This window comes from Mercenaria mercenaria, chromosome 3 (assembly GCF_021730395.1).
Source record: "Mercenaria mercenaria strain notata chromosome 3, MADL_Memer_1, whole genome shotgun sequence".
In the NCBI taxonomy this organism is placed as follows: Eukaryota; Metazoa; Mollusca; class Bivalvia; order Venerida; family Veneridae; genus Mercenaria; species Mercenaria mercenaria.
In genome coordinates this window covers 78,918,327-78,943,791 of record NC_069363.1, presented here as the reverse complement: position 1 = coordinate 78,943,791, position 25,465 = coordinate 78,918,327, and the positions used below count along the sequence as shown (strand labels likewise).

The window sequence follows — 25,465 nt, the reverse complement described above, 5'->3', positions numbered from 1 at the left end:
AATGTAATAATAATAATAATGAAAAAAAGATATTGATGATGATTATGATGATAGGATGTTTTCATGGTAATTTTGTCATTGATAAAATAAATGGCGTGTATATGACATTGATGATAATTTATACTGATGTTGTTGATGAAAAAACGATGTGATAATAAAAATATGGTCAAAGCCGTTTTGCTTTGAGGTGAGCCTTCAATCAAAACTAATTTACTATTATATTAATTTTCATAATATCATTATTATCGCTAAGTATACAGAGAATACGTGATTTGCCAATTGCCATTTCGTGAATACTATCTTTAAGGGATATCTTTGTACCCACCTAGTTCTAAATTGAAGGGAAATATGTCTTTGATTCTTCAGTTCATTATCCAAACTCTTACTCATTCAAGTTCTTCAAGTCAACTGAGCACATACCTTGTCTTAGAAGTGAAGCTTCCAAAACAATTCTTAGAACTCGAGCTGGTGATTGCTACAATATTTGCACCAGATATGTACATCTCCTCTTAGGAGAGTACCTTCCTATGAAGTTTTGCTGAATATCAGCAAGATGTTGCTGAGGTATATCCCCGGACAAATAATGGTATACAAATGTATACAAATGTTGAATAATCAATGAGCAATTACTCAGTGAATATTATCCGACAAGAAAATGAAGATAATCTGCGTATTTCCTCTTGAGAGTGAAGATTCCTGTTAAGGTTCACTGAGTTTCAGCCAAATGTTACTGAGGAATACTCCGGATAGAAAATTGTGCTATAGTATACTATTGTAATATAATCAAAAGGCAGTCACTCTGTGACAAAAACATGAAGATGATATGCGCATCTCCTTTTGAAAGAAAAGCTTCCTACGGAGCTTCGATGAATTCCATCGAGTAGTTGCTGGGGAATTCTCCGGACGAGGAATGGTCCTATAGCACATTTATATTAAATAATCTAAGGCCAAAAACTCAGTGAAAATCACCCGACCGGAACTTGAAGACAACATGCGCATCTCCTCTTGGGAGTGAAGCTTACTTTACAGTAAACAGTTTACAACTGGTGTAAACATATTAAACTATTTCCAATAAAATATAGATCTATCACAGAACGTGACAGAATAAAATATGCTAGTCAAACTTGCAGTTTTTGAAATTCAAAAGTTTGGTGTCTTGAGAGATGATTTTTTACTAGATAGTTATATTAAGATTTCTATAACATATCAACTTAAAATTGCAACCTGATAATAAATAGAAACATATAATTATATAAACTATCTTATTAACAGAAATGTAACATATTCTTCATTTCTGTTATACCCAAAGAAAAATGTGTATGGGGTGCTATATTGGATGCACGCATGTATGTTTGTCCGTTAGTCCATCCGCCAGTAACTCGTTCCCGCTCCGACATGCATAGTGCATAAACCCAGTTAAATAGGTCCATAGTCAATGTCATACTTAGAGGTTAAAGATCAATTAGCTCAAATTTGTATGCGCTCCATATCTTTTTAACTATAAGAAGAAGTTTCATAAAACTAGCACCAATTGCTTGCCTCCTAAAGAAGACACACAAGGAAGACAACCCAGGTCATTAGGTCCCGGATCAAGGTCATACTTGGAGGTCAAATATGTGTGTCCGCTCCATTTCTTCTAAACAAATGGACCTTCACCAAACTTGGTCTGAAGCATCCTTGTAGGATTCTTTCTCAAAGTTATTCCGTTTTTCTCGGCACCATTCAGGGGCCGCCAGAAAAAAATAGAAAATACTTTAAAGAACTTAAAGTCGAAATTTTTATCACATCATTTTTGCCATTATTTAAAGTGGGTTGGGTTACTAAAATATCACAGTGACTGATTTTCGTATTTCTTGGCCAAAATTGAACTAGGGTATTTAGATAATGTTCTAGTCAAACGGTCATATTTGTAGCGGTTATAATAAATGATTTTGCGAAAGGAGAGCTTTTAAAGGTACATTTTGTAATTACGTCATATTGTAATTTTAACATTAATATCTTTATTTTATTCCACTGTATTCGAAGTGTCAAATTTAGGTTAAATTGTGTCCGAAATTAGTACATTTTACATAATTTTATAGCTTGCACCTTGTACGCAATACTAATGTTGAAAAATACATATTTGAACTGATTTCAGGAAAGATTTGTTAAGTTTTTTTTAAATGAAATGACATTTCAAAACTTTAAAAAACAGCAACTGTACAGGGTAATCTCCCATAATAGTTAATGAATTTCGCAAAAACGTTTGTATTGCAGGCACAATTTTTTAATCCGCAAGACATCGTTCTTTCATAATATGTATAGAAACTGACTATAACATGACCGGACTACTAAACTCGATTTCTAGGCACTTTTCGCATTTCTGGCTCCCTGGCTATTACTCCATTAAGCTTAATTCAGTGAAGGCAAATTACGTCTTCTACATAAATTTGACTGAATGTCTCTATCTTTGTCACGGTATTTGAAAGATCCATTGTTTTTATCAATAACTTCAAATTACCCTTGTCATATTCAGGTTAGCATTTCTTAGGGCAGACTTAGCCCTTTGAATTATTCATTCGTTAATTATTCATGTTTAATGTTGAATAAAAAATTAGTCAATGATTATTCATGTTTAATGTTATAAAGAAATATAAATGAACCTTTTTAGAATATTTGTCTTTAGTGTCACAAAAGGCAACTTTGAGATAACATGGCTGTCTTGCTTACATGTTCTTTTCTTTAAAGTATGCAACACACTATTCAACCAGAAAGTTTGTTTATGAATTGCACTTCGACATGTAAAGAATAGCAAGTACAAAACGGAAAGAAAACAATAAAACCAGATAATAATATACCTAAAATGCCGTAAACCCTGTCAATGTTAAAACATTGCCTTAGGTAATTAAGTTGTAATATTATACCCAAGAAATTGATTTGAAAACAATTGAACTTATCATTTCATAAGTTGGAAATAATACAACTGCTACACCAAGGACAATTATAGGTGATCAAACAAAACATTTAAAAGCAGAATTAAAAAATGAAGTATCATGAAAAGTGACCTATTTTAAACATATCTAACATGGAAACAGTAAAATCATTATCAAAACCAAAATCAGGTTTTAAAAACAATATTTGTTTTCAATTGTACTACACTTAGAATATTTGCCCGCCCGCTTAGCTCAGTAGGTAAGAGCGTTGGTCTACGGATCTCGGGGCCGCGAGTTCGATCCTCGGGCGGGGCGTATGTTCTCCGTGACTATTTGATAAACGACATTGTGTTTGATATCATTAGTCCTCCACCTCTGATTCATGTGGGGAAGTTGGCAGTTATTTGCGGAGAACAGGTTTGTACTGGTACGGAATCAAGGAACAATGGTTAGGTTAACTGCCCGCCGTTACATGACTGAAATACTGTTGAAAAACGGCGTTAAACCCAAAACAAACAAACAAACAAACTTAGAATACTTGCGAATTGTAATCTGTTCATACAGTACTTAAGTCACGTTTAAATAGTTCAAATGTGTAAGTGAACACTACTGATCGGCTGTTAATAGATGGAATGTAAAAGTGCAAACGCATAACGTTTACATATCTTATCAAATTAAATGTATCCTATAGGGATTGTTTAGATTTATGATACAATAATTATCTTAGTGGAAGATTTGAGAAATACATTTATCTTTGATCGTTCTCAGTTCATTTTATGAGATAAAAAACCTTTACAATAAATTGTGGCTGTTTATAAATGATACGTAGATCTTACCTAAACTATGGAAAGTTATGTACACACTTTAACTGTGTTTACTAGGTAAAATTTAAACAACTTTATTATGCTTTTCAATAGCTGCATTGATTTCGCTATAAATTAGGAAACCGAAACGACTTCCAGGAACGATGACGACAAGATATATTTAGTCATTGTTTAACTTAACACGCAATAGGCTTTGATCACATAACATTTTGTAATATACGGGAAAACATTTGCCAACAACCTAATGATGTTTAAGATCTTTTTTTAATTTAATATTTGATTTTCCAATCAAAGCTGGATTTGTATGTTTGGAAAGCTTTTCTTTGTAATTTCAGGGTTTTTATTGTACGCATTTTTTTTTCTAAATTAAAAGAAACCTAAAGGAGAAATAAATTCAGGTATTTGTTAGTTAAAAGCTCTGGCATTTTGGCATATCTGTAATGCTTAAATAAACAATTTACAAAGAAGCGGGCTGCCAAATTAAGTCAACTTCCTGCCATATTTTAAGGTAAGTATTATGGTTTATAACTTTGTCAACTTCATGTTGTAATAATTGAGTTCCAGTTTTTCAGAAATGCATTTTCGTTCGTAATAAATGTTGTTTTATACTTACAATGATGTTCATCGGATAATTCTATTTCAAGCATGGCCGTTTTATTCTTATTATCTTCATAGCATTCCATATTTTAGGACATCGAATTGCAAAAATCAACAACTGAATTTGCAACGAGTGTATAGTGGACGCAACTTGACCCCGATGGTTGACCTTTGTATTATAATACATAATGAGGCACAACCTATTATTGAAAAGGAGTGCATTGTATAAAACTTACTGCATATAAATATACATGGATACCCTAAGTACCCCTTATTCGTACTAATGAAATAATCGATATGAATAATCAGCCTAAGGTCAACCATCGCGGTCAAGTTGCGACTACTATAGGATGAGTCAGAAAATAATTATCTTTAAATTACTTCCACTGAAATTCCCAACTCTGCACATGCGAGCAAAATCTGTACAATTTAATATTTATATATATATACGTATATATATTACGAACAAAAAAGAACCCGGAACGGGAATACGAACAAACGAATATCAAAAAGTTACAGTGGATGAGATCAATATCCAAGCCCTTACAAAAGTGATATTCACGGAGATCAAAAGGCCAAGGTGAATATGTTGTCTGCATAACAACTTATTCTTCTTGTGATTAGCACCGATGTGACAATCAAGCTGCTTCATTTAGTCGTTTGCAGCACGTGACACTACAACCATGATACCAACTGACACTAGTTTAATCTTTTCAAACCGCGGGACATTTCGTTAATGTAGGACGCTATAACTGCAGCTTTCTTCAGCAGGTACACGCAAAAATTGCAGGATTTCCAACGTAATAATGTGGTAGTGAACAGTGTTATTCGAGTCTCCAGCAGAATACACCATGATATTAAAATAAAATAGAATGATATTGATTAAATTATATAATGACACTTAATCGATAATATAAAAAAAATGAATGAACTTTTGAATCATAATCAGCTGAGTAAAAAACTACATATCACGAACATACAGAATTTACAACGAGCAGATATTTAACTGATTTAAGATAATAGATCATGTGTTTAACTGTCGATTTAATTTGAATAGACTAATCCCTCTTTTCAGGAATACAACTGTGTCTGATTTTCTTTAATAACGTGTATCATACATGTACCATATGTCTGTCTACAGTTTGCGTGGTCCCAAAATAAACAAATGTAACAAATCCTACGATTTTCGTATATATAAAGACCTTACTAACATCGACATTTAACAGCTTTACTTCTCCGCTATTCTTTATAGAATTAATGTAACCTTAGGTATAATCATTTAATGATTCTTTTAGCGTGTCATCTGACAGGTGTTTGATTTTTAGGAGATATAGATGGTCTATAAAAAGAAATACCATTTTATGTCCGCCTTTGTGGAGGCAGGGCAAAGGGCGTTCCTTACCGGAAAAATCGGATCTATGCGATGGGAAGTGAGCAGTTAACAGTTGCAGCAGTTACATCAGTTATTTGCTACAATTGTCAGCAGTTTCAGCAGTTGACTGGCCCGGGAACTAAATTTACATATAAGTCACAGATAAATTTTACATGCATTGAAATTCAAGTGGTTGTTTATCATGATAATTAACAAAGAAGAGCTAAATAGATTGAAAAAATATCCTCCAGGGAACCCATCGATTGGGCGGGCACAAAGCTTGCCCTAAACGTATATGTTTGCGAATTTCGTTGCGGTTTCCAGTCCCATAACCGTAGAAGAAATTGGAGTGCCATCGGGTGGCCGTTGTAGAGAATGGTGGATGCCAACCATCCCCAGGTGGTGGCCATCCTGGAAAGACTCTTGTTTCCGAGCAAGGATAGGCGGGTGTGTTTGGAAAGGAACGATGGAAAACGCTTTTTACCTCCAGCAGTAGATTCCCTGGAGATTCCCTGACCGTAACCGTAGAAGATACTGGGGTCCCACGGAGTGGCCGTTGCAGAGGAATCCGTACATGCGGACCCGGCATATTGGTCACCCCGGGGAAGCTCTTGTTTTCTCGTGAGAGGGTGTCAAAGTCGGCCCTGAACGGATATTTGCGCGTTTACGTTGCGGTGTCTACACAGGTGCCGGCATATACTTGTTTTCTCGTGAGTGGGCGTCAAAGTCGACTCTGAACGGATATTTGCGTGGTTTCGTTGCGGTGTCTTCACAGGTGCCGGCATATACTTGAAAAAAGGAGGGCATACATATAAGACCTTCAACCACCATGACAGCTATGTCACCTTAATTGTGTTGTTGTGGCTTATAATCTTAAACAAAACAAAAATAAAAACAAACAAGGAGCCTTCGTGGCAGAGTGGTTAAGGTCGTTGACTTCAAATGACTTGCCCCTCACCGATGTGGGTTCAAATACTTCATGCGAGGAAGCCATCCAGCTGGCTTACGGAAGGTCAGAAGTTCTATCCAGGTGTCCGCCCGCGATGCAGTTATACACGGAAGGTTACCCGGTGTCTTCCTCCTTGAAAAGTCTCAATATGACCTATAATTGTGTCGGTCTGACGTTAAATAAAAAAGTAAAAAGAAAAAACCGTTCAATAACCCAATAGTATACTGACCAATCCCTTTGCAAAAACCATGCGTTGTCCCCGCTTTATCACAATTCATTTTGTAGTTTGCAGCTCTACAAACATTTCTATTGCTGCGTATCACACCGAACAAGAATCTGCACCTAACAATAAGGTTTAATAAGATTTCTGCAGGATAAGTTGTCCTCGGATACCTGTCAAAACATATAATAGTTGTGAATAGTTACGAGGAAACTGCTCCCTCTAACCCCACCTCCTGACCTCCACCCCTCAACCTTCAATCCATAAGAGTCCATCCTTATATAACAAGGTTTTTTTCTTGACGGCAATATGCGTGCGTGCGTGCGTCCGTCCGTCCTTTCGTCCAATTTTTTGTTCAGATTATAACTTTGCCGTACCTTTGGAAAGTGCTTTATGCTTGTCTCAGTAAGACGGATTCTCGCGATCAAACATAATATTTCTATCTGAAAGATACATGTTACACTTGGCTGTGTGAGTTGGTAAAGGGTCATGCTTACAGGAATCCATCTCACTGAGGCAAGCATATAGTATTTTCCAATGTAAGACAACAAAAATTAGACGGACGGATAGACAGGCAGGTGCACGCACGGGACAGGCACACACACGCACTTATATTGCCCTCTATCTATCTATATGTCATAAAAATCTTGTAATCTTAAAGTATGGAACGCCGGGACTGTCTGATGTGATCAACTGTAGTTTTATTATGTTAACATACAGTATTAACTTGTTTAAAGTTGTGTTTTCTTGTTAGTTTGCTGTACTGTCTTGTCTACTGACAATATTATCTTGTCAAACGGATATGCCATTATGTTAACATACAGTATTAACTTGTTTAAAGCTGTGTTATTTTGTCTGTTTGCTATACTGTCTTGTCTAGTCGTGTTTTGTCCATTTGCTATACTGTCTTGTCTCTTGTCAAACAGACACGCCATTATGTTTACATACAGTATTAACTTGTTTAAAGCTGTGTTATTTTGTCTATTTGCTGTACTGTCTTGTCTACTGACCATATTATCTTGTCAAACGGACATGCCATTATGTTAACTTACAGTATTACCTTGTTTAAAGCTGTGTTATTTTGTCTGTTTGCTATACTGTCTTGTCTACTGACCATATTATCTTGTCAAACGGACATGTCATTATGTTTACATACAGTATTAACTTGTTTAAAGCTGTGTTATTTTGTCTGTTTGCTGTACTGTCTTGTCTACTGACCATATTATCTTGTCAAACGGACATGCCATTATGTTAACTTACAGTATTAACTTGTTTAAAGCTGTGTTATTTTGTCCGTTTGCTATACTGTCTTGTCTACTGACCATGTTATCTTGTCAAACGGACATGTCATTATGTTTACATAAGTGTTAACTTGTTAAAAGCTGTGCTATTTTGTCCGTTTGCTATTCTGTTTTGTCTACCAACTATATTATCTTGTCAAACGGACATGCCATTATGTTTACATACAGTATTAACTGAATCTTTAATTCTGTGTTATTTTTTCCATTTGCTATACTGTCTTGTCTACAGACCATTTTATCTTGTCAGTTTGACGTTATGTTAACATACAGCATTAACTTGTTCGATACCATATTTACTTGTTCAACGCAATGTTGTTGTTGCTGACACAGTACGGTATGATGCAGCTATATAATGTGGTGACGTCATCAGTCGGTCTCGATTGAGTGTGAAATGGACTCCATTTCACGAAATGGACTTTTCTTCTACGAAATGGACATTTATTACTTAAATTACGGCTTTAATTTCAACGAAATCTGTATTTTCTTAAATAAATATGAAAGATAAGAGTTAAGCTTACATGCTTGTCATTTTCAATAATATATTTATCCAATGTATTACGGAAATCTTACTTTTTAATAAGACCGCATCCTACGAAATGGACATTTTCTTTCAAGAACTTCTACGAAATGGACTTTTATTTTTTAATTGCGGCATTAATTTCAAAGATACCTGTAATTTCTTAAATAGATATATTTAATAAGAGATAGACCTACATGTTGGTCATTTGAAGGATATATTTATTTAATTTATAACCGAAATGCTACACTTTATTAAGACCGCGTGCTACGAAATTGACACTTTTAAAGAAAATACCGATATCATTGAAATTAAACTCACAGTTAAGTAAATAAATGTCCATTTCGTAGAAGTTTTGCATGAAAATCTCCATTGAGAAGTTCGCGGTCTTCATAAATTGCAATCTTTTGGTTATAAATTAGATAAATAAATTATCAAAAGCGACCAACATATAATCCTACCTCTCATCTTTCATAACTATTTCAGAAAATACAGATGACATTGCTATTAAAGTCACAATTAAGAAAAACAAAAGCCCATTTCGTAGACGAAAAGTCCATTTCGCGAAATGGAGTCCATTTTTGCACTCTATGAGACGGACTGATGACGTCACCACACTGTGTTAACAACAACAACATTGCGTTGAACAAGTTAATATGGTATCGAACAAGTTAATGCTGTATGTTAACATAATGGTACGTCAAATTGACAAGATAATATGAATAAATAATACAACTTTAAACAAGTTTATACTGTAAGTTAACGCAATTGCATGTCCGTTTGACAAGATAATATGGTCAGTAGACAAAACTGTATAGCAAACAGACAAAATAACACATCTTTTAACGAATGAGCCGTGTCATGAGAAAACCAACATAGTGGGTTTGCGACCAGCATGGATCCAGCCCAGCCACCGCATCCGCGCAGTCTGGCCAGGATCCATGCTGTTCGCTTTTAAAGCCTACTGCAATTAGAGAAAGTGTTAGCGAACAGCATGGATCCTGACCAGACTGCGCGGATGCGCAGGCTGGTCTGGATCCATGCTGGTCGCAAACCCACTACGTTGGTTTTCTCATAGCACGGCTCAAATAAGTACTGTACGTTAACATAAAGACATTTCCGTTTGAGAAAATACTATGGTCAGTAGACATGACAGTATAGCAAACGGAGAAAATAATACAGCTTTAAACAAGTTAATACTGTATGTAAACATAATGGCGTGTCTGTTCGATAAGGTAATATGGTCAGTAGAAAAGACAGTATAGCAAATGGACTAAACATAACTAGATAAGACAGTACAGCAAGCAGGCAAAATAACACAGCTTTAAACTTAAAGTTAATATTGTATGTAAACATAATGGCATGTCCGTTTGGCAAGATAATATGGTCAGTAGACAAGACAGTACAGCAAACTAACAAGAAAACACAGCTTTAAACAAGTTAATACTGTATGTTCACATAATAAAAATACAGTTTATCATACCAAAACAGTCCCGGCGTTCCATATTAAAGTGCCACTGATGGATTGAAGGTTGAAATGTGCTGAGGTGATGAGGTTAAGAGTGAGCAAATTCCTCAGGCAACACTTCATAAAAGAACTTTTATCTCTTATTCAATTAATACTATAATCTCGTTAGCTCGGTTTTCCAATCCACGTTGTCCCTGGGGGTTTGGGGAAACCCTGTCTTACAAAGGCATCCGTATAAAATCTTTACAGTCCAATACAGTGAGAAACAGACGTAAACACTGATTTACCGTTATTTTTAATCATCTATGTAACGTTGTTACATGACGTTTTTAATGTTTGAAGGTAACATTAATCTGAATCAAAATATTTGAGGCATACTTATATAAATTGGTATCTATATTCAATGGTAATTCTAAATATTTTGAGCATTTTTGATGTAAAAACATGCATGTGCCGGAATTAGGTCATGAGCATATCTACGAAAGGAGTTTAATTCGCGTTGTGCCAATCTTGTGTGACGTCATATAGAATAAATGTGTCTGTGTGTATAAACAGTACTTATGTTATGTTTGACTACTACATATGAATATATAATGCCTGTAAAATACTAAAAGTCTTATCAAAGGCACAAGATTGTACAACAAAAACGGACAATTTTTAGATATCAAGAAATTATTTCATTATTTCTTAAGAAGGCTTTGAAACTTAGTTACTGTCAGATTATATGTTATGGAAACATATGAGAATTAGTTGTTTTTACTTTTTTTGTCAATCTAAAATTGAAATACATTTGTAACGGAGTACCGGGGGTATACTGCCTATATCATAATACTATATTTAACGTCCTTTACGAAATACTTCCTCCGTGGTGTATTGGTCTAGGGCACTGTCGAGGCGGTCGGTATTCGATTCCCGACCCGGGCATGTATTGTTTGCTTTATTTCGCATTTTTAAGACAAATACTTATGTTCTAAAGGTCATAATACGACCAAACTTCAATTTTAAAGAAAAATCATTTTGGCCAAAATCTGGAATCCCTTTATCAAACAGTCGTTCATTGGTGATATGTCAACATTCGATTATAGCTGTACAAAAGCATGTATTTCACATATCTAGCCGAATCAAATATAATTTATGGGGAATCAATATCTTGTGCAGAGGATGTTAATAACTTTGAAAATAGGTATATTTTGGATCGATGAACTGGTTTTATTATCAGATTAATTTAAGAAAGGTATAAGAGTCTTGAAGACAAATACCGATTGTTTTTACTTGGCAAATCTTAGACGATTAGTGACTTACAATATATATAATAATAACTAGCCTGTCATGCTTTTCAATTGCTGAATTGATTATCCTGATATGGAAACATGTGAACTGAATAATGGCTGCACATTTTTGGAAAGGTTATTCAAATTTATTGCCAATTAGTTTTTGATAACATGTTCTAAATAATGTTTTTAACAAATATAAGTTATGTTAGTGAGTAGGTTGAAGGGAAAAGATGTTTCCTTTTGTGAAGAAAGCACCAAACGTTGTATGTAACTATTTTGAAGTATGCTGTATCCAAAAAAAGGAGGAGACACGCTGTTCGCTAACCTCAATTAGTTTAAAATGAGGCCCCAAAAAGAGACCTATATTTTGTTTATTTTAATCATATATTTTTGTAAGCAATGTCCAAAAGGTTAATTTATAACCTAGATAAGTAAATATTATTGACATAATATTTATTTAGTTAGATTTTATACACATTTTATATATAGGACACTGACAAATGACATAGATGAGGCCCTAAAAGGGGGGAAATTGTTTCAAAATTTCATTTACAGGATGACTTTATTTTTAAGTGTGCATATTATATCACTTGGGTAAACAAAACTAATTTTAGTATTTAATTATATCAAAATATTATTTAAGCATTCTTTACATTTTGAGGTTCATTGAGGGTTTTTTATAAAAAAAGTTCACGTATAGGTACTTACTGTAATTCATATAAACAACTTTACAGTACTTATACTTTACATGGAGTACCGATAGTTCAATTTCCCTATGAATATTATCCTAAAGCATTCAAAAGTGTAGCTAAAGAAGGGGTTATTTTGTATTTTTCTTGTAAATTCAATAACTAATGTAAATAAATGTAAAACGTATTCTACGACGCAACAGAAACCTACATCAGAGCGCTAGACTCGTTAAACCAATCAGAATCCACCTATGGTTCTCTGCTTACTCAAGTGATGTTGCAAAAACTACCTTCCGACGTCAGACAGAATATGACACGTGCGCACGGGTCACAGTCGTGGCGCTTACCCGAACTTTTGAGATGTTTACTATCCGAGATTACTATTCTGGATGCGGAGCCCCTTACGTAAAACAAGATGACGTCACAGCTACGACCGCCATATTTCTCACGAAGTCTGATTCCCACAAAACGGAGAAAAGCAATTCCACTACACAGCGAAAACCAACGAGTTATACAGAGAAGAAATGTGTATATTGTAAAGGACATCATTCAAGCGTAGAATGCAAAAATGTTACAGATTATAAAGAGAGAATGGACATAGTGAAAAAGAATAAGTTCTGTTTTAACTGCCTAGGTGCTCATAAATTGTCAGACTGCAGATCCAGATTGATTCAAATGTAAGAAGTGCTCCAAACGACACCATACAAGTATTTGTACCAGAAGTGAGTCTCCATCGACTGAAACACCTACCAACCAACAATGCAACGCAAAAGAAACTGATTCAGCAGTTTTGCACTCTACGCAGACGATTTCTACTGGACCAGTTTAGTTGAAAACAGCCGTTTCGACAGTGAAGTCTACCAGCATATCATTTATCGCCAATATACTCTTCCACGTAGGTTCCCAGAGTTCTTTTATTACGGAAAGCATGGCTAGAAACCTTGAAATAAAACCGACTGGACAAGAAACATTATCACTCTCAGGATTTGGCGACAAAGAACGACGACTACGACATCTTGATACAGCAGTTATCTATTTAGAGTCGACCCCTGAAGATATACCAGTTAAAGTGTAAATCGTGCCTGAGATTTCCGTGCCGTTAGCAACGTACACAAACCAAGTTAGAGAACTGCCATACTTAAAGAGACTAAAACTGGCACATACAGGTGCATACAAGTGATGACTTTAACACAGAGATTTTAGTTGGTGCAGATTTGTATTGGACTATAGTGCAAGTCGTGGCAAAGGACCTACAGCCATACAGTCAAAACTCTGCTATCTTTTGTCAGGACCTCTCAATGTACCAACATCTAGAAACATTACGCCGAATCCCGTATCCATGATGAATGTGTTTACGCTGCATAGCAAGGAAGAGGTTGACTTAGAAAAGTTTTGGAAAATCGAATCCATGGGAGTCGAACCAGTCACCAAGAAACAGGAATATGAACAGTACTTGACACATTACCAAGATACGTGCATTACCTACAACGACGGTAAATACATAGCAAAGTTACCTTGGAGAGAAGAACACGATACATTACCGACCAATGAATTGATCAGCCGGCGCAGAACTGAAAATGTAATCAACCGACAGAGGAAAGAACCTAAACTACTACACACATATGGGGAGATAATCAGAGAGCAAGAACAATGAGGATTTATAGAAGAGGTGCCGGCCGACCAGATATGCGTGACAAGAAAGTTACATTACATTCCTTAGCACCATGTAAAAAAGGACTCAGCAACAACTCCGATTCGCATAGTCTATGATTGTAGCTGCAGATCCGGACGTGAATTTCCGAGCCTGAACGACTGCTTGATGAACACCCCTCCTCACCTCACTGATCTTACTACAATTTTAATTAGATTCAAATACAACAAATACGCCATTTGCGCAGATATAAAAAAGCGTTTTTTGAATGTTGGACTACACGCAGACGACCGTGACGTCACAATATTTTACTGGTTGACAGACCAAGACGATCCAGCCAGCACTCTAAAGACATATAGATTCAAGTCCGTTCTTTTCTGAGCAACTTGCTCTCCATTTATACTGAATGCGACGATTCTAAAGCACCTAGAGAGACAACAGTGCGAACTAACTGATCTTATCAAGAGTGGCTTATACGTAGATAATATACTTACCAGCGTCCAAGATTAGCAGAAGTTACATGATTTCTTCGATAGCAGCCGACAAATATTCAAGCAAGCGTCTTTCAACCTACGATCGTGGAGTTCTAATAGTGAAGCATTACGTACCAAATTCAAATCCGGCGGAATAGATGACAAAGGCAAAGAAATCAAAACACTAGGTATGTGTTGGAATTCTGAAACAGATGTCTTGTATATACCACAACGTACGTTGTCCATGCAGAATGACCACTTACTGACCAAAAGAGAGATCTTGAAGGAATCATCATCCAGATATGAAGTTTCCACGCTGTTATTTCCCAGATGATTCTCCTACGAGTGGAGATACTGCTCTACAGATACCAACCCCGCAGATATACTGTCACGTGGTCTATCATATGACAAGTTCCATGACAGCAGATTATGGTTCCATGGTCCAGATTGGCTGACAAACACAGTCAGATTTCCAGTGAAGAGTACCATATCACAAATACACGTAAATCATAACAGCCAAGGCGAAAATACTGTCGTCCTTGTAAAAGAAACCCCATTCGTTCCGGGTATTCTACACATATTAGTCTTACAGAGATTCAGCTCCTACCAAAAGGTTTTAAGAGTGTGTGCATACATTTTTCGATTTGTAGACCAGTGTGAGAAGCAAAAGAAATATGGCGGAGATTTACAGCCACATGAACTCGACTCAGCAGGAGTAAACATACACAGTACGTGAGGTTTCCAGATGTATTAGATAAGAAGACCAATTCTAGATGCATTAAACTAGCATTAGTGCGGCAACTAGACCTGTACCTTGACATAGACAAAATACTATTCTGTGGAGGACGTATTGCCAACGCACCATTACCTGGGGAAACACGATTCCCGTAACTGATACCATCTAGAGGAAAACTTACTAAGTTGATAGTTACAGACACTCACGAAACACAACTTCACGCAGACTTAGAGAGTACAGTCACATACTTACGTCAACGTTTTTGGATTTCCAGTATACGTCAACGTGTGAGAACCATCATCCGCACGTGCGTCACGTGCCGTAAAGTGACGGCAAAGCCTTACCGAGTACCAGATCCACCCCCTCTACCAACTGACAGACTCAAACACGCATCTCCGTTTACCGTAACCGGCATTGATTTCACTGGAGCACTTACCGTGAAAGTATACATCTGCCTGTTTACCTGCGCAAACACTCGAGCCGTACACATGGAAATAGTCACGGATATGAAGACAGAATCTTTTATACTAGCTGTTCGCAGATTTATCAGCAGGCAATCCACACCAAACGTATTCATATCCGACAACGCATTGACATTTATAGCTATGGTCAAGATTATGAAAGAAGAAGTTTTGAACCCACATGGCATTACCTGGAAGTTTATCCCTCAACACGCTCCGTGGTATGGCGGTTGGTGGGAAAGACTCATTGGACTCACCAAGACCAGTCTGAAGAAAGTCCTTGGAAAGTCGTTAATCAACTTAGAAACCTTCCAGACGCTCATTACCGAAGTCAAGTGTACATGTATAATTAACGATCGGCCGCTGACCAATTCATCAACAGGTCCAGCAGACGACGTACCCCTGACGCCCTCACACTTGCTATACGGACGAAGAATCACAACACCTATCTATCCAGACGACCGAGAAGAACCTGAAGCATACGATGTCACGTGATAAAGCAGACAAGCTATACCGTTTCAAGTCTGCTACAATTGAACATCTTTGGTTCTGGTGGAAGCACGAGTACCTTACATCGTTAAGAGAGTTCCACAAACGTTTAGGAGGCGAAGGTGATCTGATTCGACTTGGCGACGTAGTCCAGATTCACGACGACACATTACCCAGAAGCAGGTGGTCCTTAGGTGTTATTAATGATGTTGTTACCGGAGCAGACGGACGTACACGTGCAGCACGAGTCAAATCTAGAAAGGGCATCATCACCAGACCTATATCAAAACTTTATCCGCTTGAGCTGATTAAATAGACTGCGTTCAGATTTCGATGGTAATAGAGACTAGAGACTGTGTTCAAATTTCAGTGACAAGAGAGACTGTGTTTAGAATTAAGTGATAATTGAGACCATTTTCCGTTACTAGAGATATATTCAGACTGTGAAAGACAATTATAATGACATTCCGTAGAATGGTTTTAAACGCGTGATTCATTTAACAGGACTTAGTAATTTTCAAGAGTGCAATTTGATACATAATGATTTTCTTGTATTTTACACTGATATTTTACTTTCCGGCCCCGGAGTGTCATGTAAGTATACATGTTATCACGTTGACGCGCTAATCTTGGCGTCACGTTTACGTGGCGCGGTTTATCATATTATTATGTATGACGTCCTTGACGTAACTTGTTAATATTAACATTATCTGTCATGTGTTTACGAATAGGATAAAAATATTCGTCCCGAGGGCACCTGCGCATTGGGCGGTAATGAGGCTTGCCGAATTACCGCCCATGCGCAGGTGGCCGAGGGACGGAAATTTCCATCCGATTTGTAAACACATGACTGATATTTTATCTTGCATATCGTATACATAAGCATTTTGTTCTGGCAGATTATTTTTCTTGCATACCGTATTTTACAAATTGTAGAAATACTTTCTTTTTAGCACTCTTTCTTATAGAGCTAGTAGAGAATGAACACAAAGCGCGGGAAATTAACGTCCGTAAGCAGACGTGACGTCATGCTGTTTTGCGTTACGCACAATAACAAAGTTCCACTTTAGTTTTATAGTTTGTAGCGTAATGTAAGGTTTTTACGGTAAACTAACGTATTTTGAATCGAGAAATATACTTTAAGGAACGGAGAGCAACTATCAAGGTGCCTTCTTTTTTCGTATTTTACATAAACAATATATAATCAGTGCATGAACCACTAGTTGTCATTAACAGCACGCGAGTCATCTGGCATGGGGGTGCCAGATGGGTTTTGCCGGCATGGGTAAAATCACCGGATACGCCAGTCCGGTGTGCAAGAAATGTACTTCCGCAGTCAAACGAAAGCAACAGAAGTAAACTGTAAGAAACCACACAACGTCTTGTATTTAAATTCCACTTGTATCTAAATGACATGTATTTAACAAATAATCAAGGCCTTCGAGTGGTTTATCGTCTAATTTACCACAATTCAGAGTTCAGATGCGTAGGAATTGAACCACGAGGGCGTTAGCCCGAGTGGATAAATGCTGAAGCATCTACACGATGAATCGCGGTAAAGTAGACGATAAATCACAAGACGGTCTTGATTGTTTTTATTCTGACATGCTCATTGATATGTTTTAATAGATATTATGCTGGACTTTATTTACGCGAGGAGTAATGTATCGCACGTCATGCGGCAATTTAACGTCATAATTGACGTCATAATGCTGTCTTACCGGTCCGCGCGTCAACCGTTGTTTATCGCAGAATATAGAGAGCTTGACTGCCTTCTTTGTTTAACTGGAAATAAAACCGAGCCATGTTAGAATGCTGTATTTATTATTGCTAATTCGTTCTATATTCAATGATACTAGTTTATTTGAATTTGATTAAGATTTCAAGTTTTAGAATCAGTCTAAATTCCGTTTTCTCGAAAATAGCACTGGTATTGTATGATAGATTAACCTTTGTACGGTTTGAACCAACGACCTTCCAATTGATCTGACAATACCTTTACTACTAGACGGTCTCTCTCACTGAAACACTCCACAGAGCTTGCAGGCACCCCAAGAACGCAAATAGTTACATATAAAAATATGTTTAAGAGGAAAATATAATACAGAAATAAAGAAAGTCATACCAAAGAGAGTTAGATGTAAAATTTTTTAAGGTAAAGTTTAATCGATTATTTTATAAACAATGTTTCCTTAAATTACACAGAGCTTCAGTTATCTTGCATGTTAAGCCTTTTAATAAATAACGAAATAGTGTATTTTCTGTATTAGGTTAAAAATCGGCCCATATAATAATTTCATGTATTTGATAAACTTACAAAAGTTGAAAGAAAAGTTACGATCAGGTCACCCTAAACAAACAACTTTTAATTTTATGCGTCACAACCCTTTCAATATTTAACTAAAACTGTAATTTGCCAGTATTTCACTTTCTAGCACACATGTCTTCAAAATGTCTAAGTACACAGGACTGGCTTGATGCATTTATATCTGACTTTGTTTGTATTCTTGTAGTTCCACTGATGAGTTTCCTCCAACTTATAACAGCTAATTACGAAGCCTATTGCATAATTGCATAATTAAAGCGAAGTACCATTTCTCTTGACCATTTCCAGTTGAAAGGATTTGCCATGTCAATGTATGCTTTAAATGCCTGTCTACAACCTGTTTGAAATAATGTTATTTGCTACATACGTGAACAACTCTCAGGGGGTTGCTTTCATTACGTCTAACTGCTTAAGAAAATATATTCTCTGGCTTCATTAGCTCGACTATTCGAACAATAGGGGAGCTATCCTATTCGTCCCGGCGTCGGCGTGAGCGTTAGCATGAGCGTGAGCGTCACACTAATGTTAAAGTTTGCAACCACCCCAAATATTTTCAAAGTCCATTGAGATATTGCTTTCATATTTTGCATACTTGTTTACCATCATGACCCTAGTCTGTAAAAAGGACGAGGCAACTCTATCAAGCATTTTGACTAAATTATGGCCCCTTCTCGACTTAGAATATGCTTATTGTAATGTTAAAGTTTGTGTATTACCCCAAATATTTTCAAAGTCCATTGAGATATTGCTTTCATATTTTGCATACTTGTTTACCATCATAAGCCCAGTCTGTTAAAAGGAGGAGGCAACTCTATCGAGCATTTTGACTGAATTGTTGCCCCTTATCGACTTAGAATATGCTTACTGTAATGTTAAAGTTTGCGTACCACCCCAAATATTTTCAAAGTCCATTGAGATATTGCTTTCATATTTTGCATAATTGTTTACCATTATGACCCCAGTCTGTAAAAAGGACGAGGCAACTCTATCAAGCATTTTGACTGAATTATGGCCCCTTTAAGACTTAGAATATGCTTATTGTATTGTTAAAGTTTTACTCATAGCTTATATTATACTATCAAGCACTGAGAAAAGTCGAGCGAGCTGTCAACTAACAGTTCTTGTTTTGATACTTCTTTGCATGCATATAAAGCTACAGCTTACAACTAGCAAACTGTTTTACTATAGAAAATAACAGTGTGTATCAGTGTTGGTTGCCCATAAGATTATCCCCTTGCAGTTTTGTTTTTATGTATCTGCGGCAAACAAATGTGTACCATGTCGCATACCAGTTAGTGCACCACATGTTGTGACTTCAAACTTTAAGAACAATACATGACCATGTTATAAACAAAAGTATCAAGCTGTAAGTCAGTAAATGGTGCCAGATACCAGGAAATAGACAGCATGAAAACATCTAAATTACCTGATGTTCACATTTCTGATATTTATAAACGAAGTCATGTTCTGGGAGAGACATGAAGGTATAAACATACTAAATAGCTGGCCTTCTTTATTCTAGATAAACTGACAAATTTCAAAAGGCTACAACACAGAGCAGGACCCTTTCTAAATGTCTTTAGCTAACATTTTAACATTTTTTTAAAGAACATTGTCAGTGCTGAAAAAAACCATCAAACGAATATTGGGGCTCATGTACTTCAGTCAAACAAACTTAACTACAGTATCAACTAAATTGTATGACCTACATTTCCGTAATAAATCTCTCATGCTATCATATCATTGCGAAAATGCTTCCTATATGTCAAGGACAGATCTATTTTGTGATTTCAGCAACAAAAATAACATGTGAAAAAGGAAGGAATAAAGCTCTACAGAGCAATGTAGGAGGACTTTCTGAATGCGCCATTTTGCGACTACCATGATTTTTTTCCGCGCTCGTTTTCTGTATATAGTTTCTGTATACATAAATTGCGACCCTTGCATTGCTTAATTCTGTTTAATTCTGTTGAGTGCCTCGGTAGCCTAGTGGTAGAGCGTCCGCTTCGAGTGCGGGAGGTCGTGGGTTCGATTCCCGGCCCCGTCATACCAAAGACGTTAAAAATGGTACTAGCAGCTTCCTCGCTTGCCGCTCAGCATTTAGGGGATAGTGCTAGAACTGGTCAGTCCGTTGTCAGTATAATGTGTCTGGGTGGGGTATCATGTCACGTGTCTACGGCGTGATATTCCAGTGAGGCAGTACCAGTGAGGCAGCACTATAAAGTTGGGCATTGTGCTCACTGCTACAAGTAGACACCGTCGTTTATATGACATTACTATGTACACTTCATAGAACCGACCAAATACCAGTGCAATAACACATTTATAACAAATGTATATAAATATAAACTTGTCAAACAAATGTATTAGAGAAATACTGGAAAACCTATTACAGTTCTTAGATATAGGTCTATTGAATGGGTGTATTTTATGGGTTTTTGGATGAGTCATTTGATTTGAAAACATGATTATTTCATATACTGTTATGTAACATAAAAAATGTTCCATTAAAAGGCCTCTCTTTTTATATAAATCTATTGCCCTAATAAATCCAGATACATATAGGCTACCTCATGGACATAACATGTGAATATTTTTGTATTTTATATATAAGATCCATGAATTCTGTTTCTTTACTTGTATTAAGTTCAGTAATATGATATTTTAACGAATGAAATAAACTAATTTGCACTTAAAATGTGATTTTAAACAATTTTCCCTTGAAGGACCTCGTATTATTTTTCCTAAGTCAAGTATATTGAATGCGTATAAAATCTAATTGAGTAAATTTTGTTTCAATGGTTATAATTGGTTAAGGTAATGAATTAACACTTTTGAAATTGTTCTAGATATATTTAATTGAAATAAATAAAAGGTAGTTCCCCTTTGGGGCCTCATGTTTTGGTCTATTTAAGCCAAAAAATCGTATATGTAGTCCATTTCTGATCCAGTATACTTTATTAATACTTAAATAAAAACTCTCTTGATTTCTTCATAAGAAACATCTTTTCACACGCAATTTTGAAAAAACAACATACAGTAAAATCTGATTACCTCCCTTTTTAGTATGTATCTTGAAAAATAAGAGTATTTTGTAGTAAACTTTGTATATTTGTCACAATACCAAATGGTTGTTTGTCTATGCTAGTGATATGTTATCCATGTTTAGATCATATGAAACATTACTTTATACATAAATTTTAATTTAAACGAAAACAATATTTTTTTCAAGACATTTTTACCTCCCTTTTTAAACTGATTTAAAATCAGGTTCCAGGGCGGATATTGCGTGTCTCCTCCTCCTTTAGGATTTGAGATACCTTAAAGTAATTTCATGCAAAATTTGGTGCTTTCTTCAACAACTGGAATATCTTTGCCATTTTTTGTTCCATATCTTACTCGCTATGTGTGCGGTTAAGCATAAAACTGTTACTTGAGCAATATAAATACCGTTTAAATTCACAAATAAATATAAAATACTGATGCGCTCTGGCTAGCTCGGATGGTTTCGGGACTGGTTGTGGTTCGGCAAGAGAAGTTGAGTAGGATTTACCGGGCTGGGATCTCGAACTCTGGCTATGTGTTTACGTAAACTGGACTATCATGTAGGCTTGCGACTTCCGGTTTCGTGGTTAAGAACAGATTGGGTTCGAATGCAATTCTGCTTTGTGGCCGATTCACTAAGGCTATTTTACTCCAGTTAGACTACTTATTTTACCAAGATTTACTTAAGTTCTACTTAACACTAATAAGAAATCACTAAGATCAAATAAATTTAAATTGCAAATTTATTTTTTTTATCCCTAACAAAAATTAAGACAATGCATATAAAATACTGACTCTAAATAAATACTAATAATGTATCAGCAAAACATCTCAGTTAACAACAAACAATGTTAAATATTTAGAATCTTTAAACGAAACAAATGCTTGCCTATAAACCTCAGTATTAAATCTTAAAAGTAATCTTATTTTACTGTTAAAAGTTATTTACTTAAGCCAAAAATAATCAAGTCTTGAAAAATTCTAAAGTCAAAAATAGAATACTGGCAGTTACCAAAAATAGGTTAAGCTCTTGAAGTTCAAAGTCTGGAGAGTTCCCTCAATGGATTTACAAAAAGCTTTTATACTGACCAAGTGCACACCAAAAACATGTGTGCACACACCAACTGTGTGGGTGCACATAACCAAACTCTGAGTGAATGTACAACTGTGTGCAGAATGTACACATCAAAACAATGTGTACATGGAACAGCCAAAACTATGGTTAAATCATAAAAATCAGATTTTAAACTACTAAAATAAATTAAGTTGCATGAAAACTGGACATAAATCAAAGGTATAATTCCTAAATAAAATGACTATGACCTGAAAAACTCTGATCCTTTGCGTAAATTAAAGAAATTTAGCTTAGAATTGTTTTGACAGTTGGAATAATTCCTGGAATTCTACTAGGTTGTCAAGGGTAACTACCCAGAATGCAATGGGGCAAAATGGCTGCAGCCAGACAGGGATGCTGCACTGTAATCAATTTAAAATGCAATAACTTACAAAATACAACAAATATGATGACAGTCTGACTTTAAAATAATGCAATAGTAAGTAAAGAAATGATTTACCTAATAAATAATTGATGACATCAATAGTATTGGCAGAAATCTTAGTAAAATGGTACTGACACTGTGCTAAAAATAGAATACATAAATGTCAAATGTCAAAGTTCCAACTGACATTAAGAATAAAAATTAACTGAGTAAAATGATTAAAGTACACCAGTTTGACAAAATGTGTAAAAATTTACCACAATTACTTTAACATTAAGTTTCAAAAATCCCATTTATTAAACATTAAACATGAAATATTAAAGGAAGCATATAAAACTGCTATATTATTAAGTAATAAGTAGCACCAGTGTCTATCATTAAACACACAAATATTAAATTAGATAAACTATAACTTCAAATTTTTTGTTTTCATTTTCACAGAATTATGCTTATAAAGCATAACATATCACAGAATGTCTATCACACTTTAAACTAATATTCACAGAAGCACAGTTTGTAATTCCGTTAAACTGACTGTTTATAAAAGTTCCATGAATGTATCTCTGTTATGAAATTTCCTCATCGACAACCAGGATTTATCGCGATTTAAGCGTCAATATGCCTCAAAGTTTTGATACGTTGCTTCGAACTTGAAGATCGTGAGCTCCATATTTGCCTGTCATGGTCCATCCATTTTTCGTTAAACTGTTACATATAAATGACCAATGTTGTCTATAAATGTCCATGAATGTAAATTGGATTGACTGCAAATGCTTGTAAAATGTTCATTTCTTGTTCACTACAGACATTAATGCGGGTCTGTTTTCCTTATCCTCCCTGTCATCTCTGCTTGTTTGTCTTTTGTTGTTGTGTTTGTATGACTGCTCATTGTTTGATTTTTTGTCGTTACTGTTGAGTTGTCTGTCGTTTCCCCTGTTGTGTGGTCTATCGTTTCTGTTGTGCAGTCTGTCGTCTCCCTTGTTGTATGATCTGTCATCTCCTCGGTTCTATTGTCTGTCATCCCCTCTGTTATATGATCTGTCGTCTCCTGGGTTGTGTCGTCTGTCCTCCTTGTTGTTGCGTGGTATGTCATCTCTGTTATGTTGTCTGTTATCGTTCCTGTTGTGTATTTTGTCGTCTTCTCTTTTACTTGGTCTATCTGTATAACTGACTGTACCTTCACCTCTTCTCTCCTGTTCCCTCCTACCGTTCCTAATCTCATCCCTGATACTTTCCATTGTCTTCTGCAGTACACCCAAAACATCTGTAACCTGATCTACTGATCTTCTTACCCCCTGGATAGCTCTTCTGTTGGATTCAACTGATGACACGATCTTCTCTAAAGTTTCTTCCAATTTTCTGCTCTCGCCTTCCTGATCTTGTGTTTTTCTCCTTTTCCGTTGATGTTCTTCTGTCTGTGTTTCTTCAACTTTCATTGTTTGTGGTTCAGTTTCGTGCGACTTCATGATAGGAATGCTAAGGGGCAAATCTAAGTTTCCAAAACTCATCTCCTGGTTTGGTAGTATCTGGTCTAAAATGTTTTCCTCTGCTTGTGGCTGTAAGATTGGTGTCTGCAATGTGGACATAGTGTAGGTCATTGCTGTTTTAGTAGGCGTTGAGCAGAGTGCCTCTAGGAAATTAAAGGGTGAGAACTGTTTACTGGTTACGGTTTCGTTGACATTGGCTAAAATGGTGTTAGTGGTGGTATTTGCTTCTACTTCGGTATTTGGTATGGTGGCAGTAAATAGAAGATGTGGCTGCTGAATAAATGGTTGAGTCATGACTGGATTGCTTACTGTTGATGAGCTGCAGCTAGGAAAAGGAAATGTTTGCTGAAGTACTACGGATGTTTCGGTCAGTCTTAGTCTAGAAACAAAATCAGCAAGGACCTCTGGAGTAACACATAGCGTTATCAAACCATCTTCTTCGGGAGTCTTCTCATACGAGTAATCCTCATGATCCAGCATCAATGGGTCTTCGACTGCAGAGGTACCAGCTAAGCATTCTCTCAAGGTCTCCCTTCTGTAATCAACCCCTTCTACCAAATCACGTGGTGCTGTATTAAACACTAGGTATCGATTATCATTGACCCTTGTACCCATGTCCTTGCGCATCAGAACGTGCCTTCGGTAAGTCTTTACATGTTTCCTAAGTGCCTCCTCTGTTGTTGACCTGAACAGACAAAGGGTGAAATAGAACGGCGAATCTGACAGTGGAAAGTGGTGCTTCCAAACATGACCAGTGACTCTGTACTTCACTTCTATGTACACCTTTCCTGCCTTCTCACAGTGTAAACACTTGTATAGCCTGCCACGTCTAGGAACCTTCTCACTCATATTGACCTGAAACGAGACCCATTTTGACCAACTTTACTTCTATGAATGTGACCAATAGTAATACATGGATATGGAGGGTCGTTGACAGATGATCATCTTAAAATTGATATACAATAATTTTCACGTGTTTTGCTGATACATGCACTTTACTTTAGACTACAATAAACTACAGCTACGCCTATAACAACATAACCACAGGACATCATTGTTACTTTACTGACTTCTGAGACTGCTGCTTCTTGATGTTATTGCTGATCTTCTGAATCCATCTAGGGATATTTGTACCAAAATACGGTTTCAACTTGTTATGATGTACCAGTTTCTCT

The 25,465-nt window shown here is 36.2% G+C and overlaps 2 protein-coding genes across 2 annotated transcripts in view; both read left to right on the top strand.

The window, feature by feature from the left end:
- The first annotated feature begins 2,988 nt into the window (after window positions 1-2,988).
- Window positions 2,989-25,465, top strand: part of LOC123524233 (ATP-binding cassette sub-family C member 4-like) — a 108,630-nt gene continuing 86,153 nt past the window's right edge. Inside the window, exon 1 of the mRNA XM_053539009.1 lies at window positions 2,989-4,244. The gene's annotated coding sequence lies outside the window, so the exon portion shown is untranslated. The remainder of the gene's footprint in view (window positions 4,245-25,465) is intronic.
- Window positions 13,052-13,777, top strand: LOC123525646 (uncharacterized). Its single transcript, XM_053539784.1, has 2 exons — window positions 13,052-13,194; window positions 13,318-13,777. The coding sequence occupies exons 1-2, from the start codon at window positions 13,052-13,054 to the stop codon at window positions 13,775-13,777; spliced, it is 603 nt and encodes a 200-aa protein (XP_053395759.1).

What these genes read in the sequence shown, in the direction of transcription:
- LOC123525646 (XM_053539784.1), top strand. Translation starts at nt 13,052, where the DNA reads ATGGCTAGAAACCTTGAAATAAAACCGACTGGACAAGAAACATTATCA. An exon ending in GAAGATATACCAGTTAAAGT is followed by an intron (nt 13,195 to 13,317) that starts GTAAATCGTGCC and finishes ACTTTAACACAG; the next exon opens with AGATTTTAGTTGGTGCAGAT.